The 11449-nt window shown below is 36.4% G+C and overlaps 1 protein-coding gene across 2 annotated transcripts in view; it reads right to left on the reverse strand.

Annotated features, from left to right (window-relative positions):
• The window catches only part of LOC107732069 (probable JmjC domain-containing histone demethylation protein 2C), a 70481-nt gene that overhangs the window by 46025 nt on the left and 13007 nt on the right, over window positions 1–11449 (reverse strand). For both annotated transcript variants that reach the window (XM_016543324.1, XM_016543316.1), the window contains exon 2: window positions 6539–6706. In XM_016543324.1, the coding sequence (XP_016398810.1) occupies window positions 6539–6706 (168 nt within the window). The remainder of the gene's footprint in view (window positions 1–6538; window positions 6707–11449) is intronic.

Genomic DNA, 11449 nt, shown 5'->3' on the forward strand with positions numbered 1-11449 from the left:
TTTTTTTTTTACAGAAAATAATTTATTTATGTTCTGATTATTGTTGAGCTGCAGGTTTAGGCTCACTTAAGTGACTGCATTTAATTAAGAAGAATTTAATTATTTATTCTAATTATTTAGCCTGACATGTTTACTGTTCCAAAATGTTCTATATGTTTCTTAAAAATAAAATGTGTTCAGTGGGAAAAAAAAGTTTTTTTTACCCAGACATTTAAAAATAACATATTTTAGAGCTGTAATCGCAATACCGTGATACCGTGATTTTTTTTTAATCTAAGGTTATCATACCGTCAGAATCTCATACCGGCCCATGCCTAGCACTGATACTTTAAAACTTCATATTTATACATTTTTAATTATTTATATGTTCATGCACAGTATTTACTATATACAGTAGTTCAATTAATGAAGAAGCTGTTCCTCTAAATAAGAAGCAACTGGAACAATCACAATGTATTGCAATGTATATTGCATTGTGAGGTAGTTTATGATACCCTAATAGTAAAAAAAAAGTGCAGCCTAAAGAACAATGCAATGTTTGTTTAGTAAAAGTTAGCCTTTATCATAACAGGAGTCATTTTCATATAAAAGTTTTAAAGGTACACTAGCATCAGCTGTTTAACAGTAAAACAAAAATGGTCAAGTAAAACTAAATTACAACATTGTGGCAGAAGAAACCTTAACTAACATTTTAAATGGACCTTGAGAATCAAATGACACAAATGGGTAAAATGTAGCTTCTTTAAAGCCTCTTAAATCAATTTTAAAGGGGTCATAGGATGCTACATGCACTTTTACAAGTTGTTTGAACTGAAATGTGTGTTGGCAGTGTGTGTACACAACCACCCTATAATGATAAAAATCCACCCAGTGTTTTTTTTTTTATCTCGTTAAATGTTTTCCCCTTTCTCAAATCGAGCCGATCTCAAATGCCTGTTAGGCTTGCCGCGATGGACGGTGTTGACGGTGTTAAGCCGCAACACCGTTTACGTCACTTGCCCACCGTGTCACCGACCCCCACCGTCGTTTTGATTTTTTTATAGTAATAAAAATCATTTAGTTCAGTAAAAGAACAGACACTACAATTAAAAACTGAACGCGTCTGCTCAATGCGGCGTGCCGAACGACAGTCGCATCAAACAGATCAGATTTCATTCATCCAGTGAGGAGAATGAGTCGAGCTGACTGACAAGAAGAGTGGGGTGATTTATCTGAAAAGAGCTGTTTTTGACAGGGAAAAAAAATGAATTTTTTACACTACCATTGAGAAATTTTAACCAAACTATGTTACAGACTTTTCATTAAGACCCTAAAGAATCCTATCAACTTGTGGAAAATGGGCATCCTATGACCCCTTTAAATTCAACTGACATGATTTTTGGTTAAAAAAATTTTTTTAAATCAACTTTAGACTCTCTCTCACCTCTCATTTCCTAGAATCCCCTCATTTCACATTCATAAAAACACAGGTCTTTCTGTTTTCATAGTGTCAATAAAAAAGCCTGTAAAGGTCAAAAAGTTTCTGAGCACTTACAAATATGTACAAATTCCCTGACACGCACACAAATACACACACATGAAAGTACAAACACATAATCTGTTCTTCCTCTTGACGCATTCACACACACACACACACACACACACACACGAGTGCTGTGTTAATGGTCTGTCAGACAGAAACACACACATTGACTGGCTTTCATCCCGTGAGTGAGCGTCTGTCTCTCCCCGTCTCTTCTATCTCTCTTCCTCTCTCTGACAAGTACACTGACAAACATGCCGTGTTCATTTTTGAAAAAGAAGGTCGAATAGTGATAGAAAAAAGAGGGCCAGGGAGATATAAGAAAGAGAGAGATAAAGGGAGAAAAAGATGGTGTGTGTGTATGTGTGCTGTGCATGTGTGTGTAGGTCACTGTGATAGAGAACGGCTGCTGACTCAGTGATATTCTACAGCAGAGAAAGTCACAAGCAGATCTCTGTGCGTGTGGTGTGTGTGTGTGTGTGTGTGAGAGTGAGTGTGAGAGAGAGAGAGTAAAAAAGGAAACCAGAGTGTGTCTGTGTGGCTGTTTCAACCCACAGGAAAATGTATTGCTCAGAGATTCTTTCTCAGTTATATTTCATTTGTTTCTCCTAAAAGAACAGAGAACAAATTAGATTATTGCTGACATATAGTGAGAGTATAGAGTTATAAAATTAGGTATTAGGGTTTGGTGTGATGGTTTATATCACCTAATGGTAGAGATTATGCTATGCCATGGTATATCCACAACACAATTTGGTATGACAATGATTCAGTTTGATTGACTTTATGATTGGGATGCACTGAAATCTGAAATCCATTTATGATTATTTTCCATTATTTTGGAAAATTTATAATTATTTAGCAAAATACGCTAAATAATTTTAAATTGAGATTTACATGTCATGTAATGGAAGATTTACTGAATCAATTGTTCAAATATAAATGAAGTTTGGCATGTATAGGGACAGTAACAATATTGACCATCTTGTTGCTGCAATGTTTGTTTAGCAACAATGCCAACGTTGCTAAAGTCTCCAGTGTATGTATTCCTTATTTTATAATAGATTCAAACATGGTTCATCACATCATATTTAACAAAATCTAAAACATTTTTTTGCAACTTTTTGCACTGATGCCAGACTAACTGGCTGTTATTAAGCCTCTCATCAAAAAACCACAACTTGACCCCAAAGAACTAGTTAATTACAGACCGATCTCGAATCTCCCTTTTCTGTCCAAGATACTAGAAAAGGTAGTATCCTCACAATTATATTCCTTCTTAGAGAAAAATGGTATCTGTGAGGATTTCCAGTCAGGATTTAGACCGTATCATAGTACTGAGACTGCTCTAATTAGAGACTATTGTCATTTAGCATTATTGACACACTATTTTCCTAATTAATGCTGTTCAGTTGCTTTGACACAATCTGTATTGTTAAAAGCGCTATATAAATAAAGGTGACTTGACTAATTCATTTGAATTAATTACGAATTCTTTACAAATAATCGTATCTTTTTGTTTGCATTTATCATAAGTTCCAAATACAACATAAAATAATAAAATTAGATGAAGTATCTTTTATTTGTAAATGATTTAATTTACTTGATTGTCCAAAAACAGACAATAAGACATGGTTATTTTAAAGGGGTCATATGATGCGATTTCAATTTTTCCTTTCTCTTTGGAGTGTTACAAGCTCTTGGTGCATAAAGAAAATCTGTAAAGTTGCAAAGACTAAAATCCAAAGAGATATTCTTTATAAAAGTTAAGAGTCAGCCACACCTACCTAAAACGGCTCGTTCTAACACGCCCCCACATATATATTACAGCTCAGTTACGATACATGTAAGGAATAATTGATGATGAGAGAGAGCCTAAGCGTGTGCAAATTACTTGAGTCTGTGAGTCTATGTGAGTTTAACTGCTTCAAGAACAGTGACGTTGCCACCTTGCTACTGAGAAATGTCATGCAGCTTTTCAGCTGCAAAACTATTTTATTGGTCAAGTCGCAGGCAACGCAAACAACAAGTTTCTGTGCGCATGAAAGTTTCCATGTGCCATGTGAACTATGGACTATGTGTCTGTATTATACTGTCTGTACTAAAGAGAGTGTGCTTTCGTCGATAATAAAATGTAATTTTGTGGGAAAAACATGGAAATAGCTTATTTTTATCCTATTATTTGTCATATTTATTGGCTTGTGTTCCTTTGCTGCTGAAGGCTGTAAGGACCTTTGCAAAAACTGAAATCACTTGGCGAAGTGATACAAAACATGTAATGCGAAGACCTGCCTGGAACTACTTTAACTGTGTGTTTCCTGAAAAATAATTGCACACCTTAGAACGTTCTTCAGCCAGTCAGAATCAAGCATTCAAAAGTCCCGTAAGCAGTGATATACACTACTATTCAAAAGTTTGGGGTCAGTAAAACTGTTTTTTAAATAATTAATACATTAATAATTACTAAATTAATACTTATAAGGTTGGTTAACACTAAGAATGATAACAATAATGCTAATTACATTATTAACACACACTGCGATTATGTCATCTGCTGCTTTAAATACTCAAGCTCTTTAAAGCCCGGTGGATACTGATTAGCTGACAGTGTTTTTATCATTCATCAGCTGGAAAAAATCATTCTGAAAGTGATTCTAATGATCTTGCTCCTCTGTGACATTATTGTTATAGCTGTGGTGTGGACTTCCCTATTCTCATAGAATTAGAATGATTATTAAAGCTGTATAATTATAGTTATCATTGCAGTTCTCATCCTTGGTGTGAACCGGCTTTTATTCAGCAAGGATTTATTAAACTGATCAAAAGTGATAGTATTTCTAACGTTACAAGATTTCCATGTCAAATGTGGTTCTTTTGAACTCTGAGAATCGAAGAATCCTGAAATGAAATGCATCATGATTTCCACAAAAATATTAACTAGTATAACCATTTTCAACATTGAGTGTGTGTGTGTGTGTGTGTGTCACTGAGAATGAAATAAAAGAGGAAGAAAAAGCAAGAGGAGTAAAAAAAGAGAAAAGACTGCATGAAAAGGGAAAGAAAGAGGTGAATGTGTGTCTGTGTGTTGGCAGAGTCAGATAAATGAGAAGAGAGGAATCAGTAGAGGCTGTGTAAAATCTCTCTCTCTCTCTCTCTCTCTCTCTCAGATGCTGCTACAGAAATACCTTTTATTCTAACCACCCTGACAGACAATAACACTCTGCCCAGCACACACACACACTTGCACTGTTTTATCAAACACAGCTATAAACACACAGTGCTCTGAATGGAGAAAAAGTCCACACACACACACACGTTCACTCTTATCTCTGCAGCCTGTTGGTCAAACAGAGCTCTGTTGTCACGGTTACCCCATTTACCCAATGTAAATGTCCGTAACCCATGGTTACTCCAGGTTCGCACGGTATCCCACAGTAACATGTGGTTAGCCACGGTGACATGCCATCATAAATGAGGTTACATAATACAGGATTGTAGAGTATGAGCGCGTAGGGGTACAAATGACTGCTTTAAAGTCTTTGATCTGCCGTCTGGAAAAAGAGGAAAATGTTTTTTCTTTTTTTATCTTTATGACACAGAAGGCAACTAATGACAGCAACTAATTTGCCTTGCCTTGCCTTGCCTTGAAAAGAAAAGCCCGTCAGTTTCATTCATTCATCAGCTTGATGTTCATAAATACATGTGTTGCTGAGTGTTCAGACACAGGTCGCCTCATAACTATCAGCATAAATTTTGGTTTACATTGCAGCTAAAAGCGGAAGTCAGACTGACATTACAATCGCTACAAACCTCAGTTCGCTTTTGAGCATGAAGTTTAAGATCTGGTAAATCAGTATTATCAAGCCAATAAAAAGGCAACATAATGGCAATTAAACGAGAAAATAACATATGAGCCAGCTGTTTTAACGATTCATTCAGAAATCAGACTCACAAAATCACATCACTTTGAATCATTCTGATGAATTCTTTGAATGAACTCCAAATGAAATCCATCAGAGTGGTTACTGAATCAATGTCTAACTCACTTATCCAGTTAACATTACGGTCAGGGGAACTTAAATCAGTATTATTAATAATAATATTTAAATATATTTAACTATTAATATATATTTAAATATAAGAATTATATATATATATATATATATATATATATATATATATATAAAATACACACACAGGGATGGTGATGCGCAGGTGCGCATGTGCAACTAAAAAAAATGTGTTTTAGATCAACTAACTGTAATACTGTATAAGATTTCCATTTCAACTGAACGCATAAATCTAGGCTATGTGCTGCCGGTTTCACAGCAAAACGTAAAACTGTGACATTCACTGATGCACTTCAGTCGGGCAGTGCTAATAAATCCGGCAGTGCATATACTTACTTGCCAGCAACCCGCCAAAATAAAAGTTTGCTGATGTTAGGTTTAAAAATGTTGAAAATTCATATAAAAAAAAAGAAAGAAAAAAGTAAAGAGGAAAAAAAATCGAAAATGTAAATATTAGCATTGTATTTTTAAGTGTACTATAAAATAATTCTATTTTTATTTCATATTAATTTTTATTTTAAAATAATTTTAAATGATTTATTTTTTAAATAACCTAATTAAATAAAGCAATAATATTATTTTTACTATTAATTATTTTATTTTTTATAGTTATATTTAATGGGTCACAGTCACACTATGTACAGTGTAAGCACCAAACCAAATCTCTAGGTGCTCTCATGAGAACCAGACCGAAAAACTTGTGCACCCCTGTATATATATATATATATATATATATAAAAACATACTTATAAATATTTAAAAATACTTTTTATTTTAAAAAACAACTTTTTCTTTAACTAGACTGATAAAAACCATTGCACCCCAACTCTGACTGCATGAAGCCAGCCAAATACTTTCAAGCTCTTGCCATTTTTGTGTGTAACATGCATCAGATGGTCCATGAACAGTTTGAGCAGCAGTACTTTTGGGGGTTTTGTGGACTCACCAGGGCAGGCTGCAGTCCCGTCTTCTCCTGGCTGCTGCTGTTGCCATTTGTGCTGGTTCTTTTGGTGGCCCAGACGAGTTCCTGCTCCAACAAAACCACCTCACATTCCTCTCGGAGTCTCCTCCACTTCCTCTCTGTGCTCTGCTCGCCGTCCCAGTGCACACACACCTAACACATGGAGTGAGAGAGAGAGGGTTAGTAGGTTGTGGATGTATGTACACAGATACTCAGGTGCACGTGCACGTGCACACGCATACACATAGCATATGTGTTCACAATTAACTTGATTGATGCAGCTAATTAACAGACGATTCAAAGGCGATAAATCTAATAAATTAGAAACAAATGTCAACACACCAACAGCATACTTAACCACTTGCACAAAAACGTCTGCTTACAAGGTCACAAACAACATGAAATGGAAATCAAATAGATTACACGCGAACATGTGTTGCGTATGTCTACATGATGAAAGGACATTCTTAGACCACACACAAACACCAGATCACACAGTCCTGTCCACATCAAGATACATATTTTCATTTGAAAGTTTGAACTCAATGATGTCAGCGTGTCATCACAGCGTCACAAGTGCTGCGTCTGACTGATGACTGAGCCAGACGAAATGAAAACTCACTCACCGCCTGCAATGAGCCATCCAGCTCTACTGCAGCATGACAATATGGCTCAATCTGTGACAGATCTGAATCACAAAGTCACCCAACAGAAACTCACTATGAATACAGCACTGAGATCTAGCTCCACTCGCAGTGATTCCGAATTTTGGATATTATGCGGAGTGCATTTTAGAAAAACAATTTGATCATTCAAATGTTTCATCCATAATTTTTGGGCATTGTAAGTACATTTAAAATTTTGATTCAAATGTTCGAATTAGGGATGCACCGAAATGAAAATTCTTGGTCGAAGCCGAACAAAATGAAACACTGGGCCGAAGGCCGAACACGGTTTTTCACGTTTTTTTTCCCCAATTTTGCCAATTTTTTCACCATTGCATAAATTAAATAGCCAAAATGTGCTTTTTACTGTTTTGTCTTACTTTTCAAAGAAAAAAATCATTTACAAAACAACAATTTAAAAATATTTACTTAACACTGAACATTTTTTAGCATTCTAGCAGACATTATACCAATAAAACACAACTTAACTTAAAATTAATAAGTTAGTAAAATAATATTTTTTGGCCAATGTTACAATAAATGTTTTAATAGAGCTGTTGTAATTATTATTTTCATTATTATTTTCGTTTTTTATTTTATTTTACAGAGCAACAGTAAAATAACAATAACATTTATTTATGTTGATGGAGTTCTTGCTTTTTGTCAGCTTTTATTTTGGCAGAAACCCGCAGGAAGACCTCGGTGCTTCTTTTTGTTGACAAATGATTCTCATTACGAATTTGGGAAGACGTTTGTTGCACATATCGCATTGTCACATGCCTTGTAAAAATTCATAAAAATGTTACTGAGCAGCACAGATTTCCCTCGCGCTTTTTTGACTTTGAACCCTACCGCCGCGAGTCCGTGCAGCGCTGTTTGAACACATGCAATTCCTGCGTGTATTAGAAAACATAACATTCTGCAGTTTATTTAATTGTTTAAGGGCATTTTGCGATTTTAATCATCATACAGTAACAAGCAACAACCACCCTTCATCTTCTCATCGAAGACATGCGATGCAGTACTAAACAGTCTCTCGCTGTCGGTGCTTGTAATGATTTTTTGCGTCTTTCTCGGACAGCTGTTTCCACACTGCCGTCATGTTTGCTGCATTAGCGCGCGCCTCTATTTGATCGTGTCACGTCATTGTTCGGAACAATTTATTCGGTCTTTTCGCTTATTCAATTCTCTCTTATATAAAGAGCTTTTTTTTGCTATTTTCGGCCGAATAATTTCGGTTGCCGAACATTCGGTGCATCCCTAGTTCGAATGTTCACATTTAGAAATTAGATTTTAATGATCGATTCAGAAGTTTCACATATCATAGGACTGTTCGATTTAAAATGTTTAATGTTTGATACTGTATTTTTTGGCTAGCATAGGCGTGTTTTAACATTCACTTAAAAAACGTTTAAATGTTTGATTCAGCATTAAGGAAATGTGTGGGGCATTTGTGACCTGGTTGCTCAACTGCTAAAGGAACTCCTAGGTCACAGATTCTATTTCCAAGTAACACACTGCTGAGAAAATGTATAGCCTGAAAGCATTGCTTTGGTCATTTAGCCTAAAAGTTGCTTTGGGTAAAAGTCTGCCAAACACATGCTAATTTGAATTTGAGGTCAAATGTTTAAATGTAAATTTTTCTTTTTTATTGTATCTGCATTTCTGAATTGAATGTTCTAATGTTCAATTATGCGATTTTTGGCATTATAAGCACCTTTAAGTTTTATTTTAACGTAAATAATCATAGGCCTGTTCGAATAAGTAGCCTATGTTTGAACATTTGAGTTAAACTTTTAAATGTTTGACATTTGTATAGCCTGAAAGCACCATAAAAGTGTTTGCCAAATACATACATGCTAATTACAATTTTCAATATTTTGGGGTATTCTAGGTACATTTTGAAGTTCAAATTGAATGCTAGAATGTTCGACTGATAACATTTGTGCATCGTAGGTTCATTCGAACATTAAATTCAACATTTTGGGGCTTTATAGGCATAATCAAGCATTCACCACATTGTGAAACAGTCATCATGGGATCATCTTGTGTTTTTGAATGAAAATCAGAAATGGTTATGGAGAGACAAAAGAGAGTCACAGTTCCTCTTCTTTGCTCTAGAATAGCAAACTTCACACATTATAAAGCATTCTGACGTGTGTCTGTGTGTGTGCGTGCCAGACAGATTATGTCTCACACTCTACAGAAGAATAAAAAAACCTGAAACATAATGCATTGCAGGGACACATTGTCATTGGTCAAGATCCTCTGAGCATGAGAGAGAGAGAAAACAGAGGAGAGAGAAAAAGGACCATTTTTGAGTTGCTATGCTACCAACATCTCTCTCTCTCTGACTATTCTTCCACCTCTCTATCTCTCCATCTCCCTCAACTTCTTCTTTTCTTTCTCCTGTCTTTCATCCTCACCTTTCCCCTTCATCTTCTCACTGTCTCTTTCACACAAAGACACACTCAAACTCTCTCTCTCCCAGTGTAAGGATGCGTGTCGGACACCGAGGTGATTTACGTACACTCCTGCCATTATCTGCGAGATGTGTGTGTGCCTGACCGAGAGTGTGTGTAAGAAGGGGGAGTGTGAAAGGAAAACAGCAATTATTCATTTAGAGGAGATCATTAGTCATAGGAACCAGTCCTACTGCCTCTTTAAAACACACACACACATTCACACAGAGCTTCATCTGTCCTGCGAATGTGAAGTGAGTCTACCATCACATCAGGTTGCCATTTTTCACAGCGGCTGTTTTTTCTGCCGCATGTGTGTAATTACAATGATGTATGTGTGCCGTCTTTGGGTGTGTGTGTGTGTGTTAACAAGCTAACAAGAAGCTTTTTCCTGCTATTTTCACACACACACACGTGTCAGATGTGTGTGTGTGTGCCGAGCTGTTCGGCCATGAAGCATCGACAAGCTGTAACAGGTCAGAGAAGCGTTTCACACATACAGTCACATGGCCGCCACACACACACACACACACACACGCATACAAACTCACAGGCGCACCTGCAAATCAACTCAAGCATTGCATACTCACGTCTCACACTCCTGCAGTATCTCTTATTGACAGACTGCAGGAGAGAAACATTTACACACACTCTCTCTCTCAGTAAACACTTCCCTGAGGCTTGTGGGAGGGAAACATTCACCAGCATCAGATTTCAGCCTGGACCACGGCCAATGCTCCGGCAAAAATTTGCTTATAGCATCAGCATTTATACTCACACAACCTGACACTGCCTTCCTGTCTGAGAAACCGCACACTCTTTTTTTTTACCGGTGGTTTTTCATGAGACGTATGTGTAAATATATTCTGCTAACTGTAATAATCTGTTCCGATCATTTCTGCAACACAAGCGAGGAGTGAATGAGAAGGGTCTGGTTGTGTTCCTGATGAAACCGACACCGTGTGTGTGAAAGGCGAGAGAGAGAAAGAGAGTCTGGGGAATAAAAGCATGCTGCCAACATAGTAGCATGAGACTATCATGTGACTTTGTGTGAGCGTGTCGGTGTCTGTTGTACATACTGTCTTTAGCGCTGAGTGCACACACACACACACACACAAACTCTGTGATCCACGGAGGCGCCTCACTGATCAATAATTTACTGAACGGAGAGAGAGGGAGGAAAGGTGGGCGGGTGAGAGAGAGAAAGACAGATGAAGACAGTGAAAATGTGAGTGTACGTTTATAAAGTCGACTCACATCAGTGCTACATGAAAACACAATGTGTGACAAGCATTTCTTAGCTTATTACGGCAACATTCCCCTATTTGTCATTCAAATTAACACATTTAAAAGTAATTTTCTGTGTAATTTACAATAATTAAACTATTAATGAAACAGATGAATACAATTTGTTATTGTTTTATATGATTATGTAGCGAATCAGCTCATGGGGAAATATGAATAATTAATCATAACTAGTTATAATTAATTATAAATATTTAGATCCGCTGTAGATATTTACTTGACCTCTCAGGGTCAACTGTCTGTCAATTCTAAGAACGTTAATTTCCTGGTTAAGGGAAATAACTTTCTTACTGTACAACTCTACACAGAGCCTGCAGCATAAATCTGCATGATTAGGGACGCCAGTTATGAGTAAACAATGAACAACGTCAAGTGTGATACAAATAAATGACTTTATTAACTACATAAACACTTAAACTAGTCCAACATACTACATAAACACTTAAACTAGTCTAACATACACA

The sequence above is a fragment of the Sinocyclocheilus rhinocerous genome, unplaced genomic scaffold, assembly GCF_001515625.1.
Source record: "Sinocyclocheilus rhinocerous isolate Xijiao unplaced genomic scaffold, SAMN03320098_v1.1 scaffold1635, whole genome shotgun sequence".
Classification (NCBI taxonomy): domain Eukaryota; kingdom Metazoa; phylum Chordata; class Actinopteri; order Cypriniformes; family Cyprinidae; genus Sinocyclocheilus; species Sinocyclocheilus rhinocerous.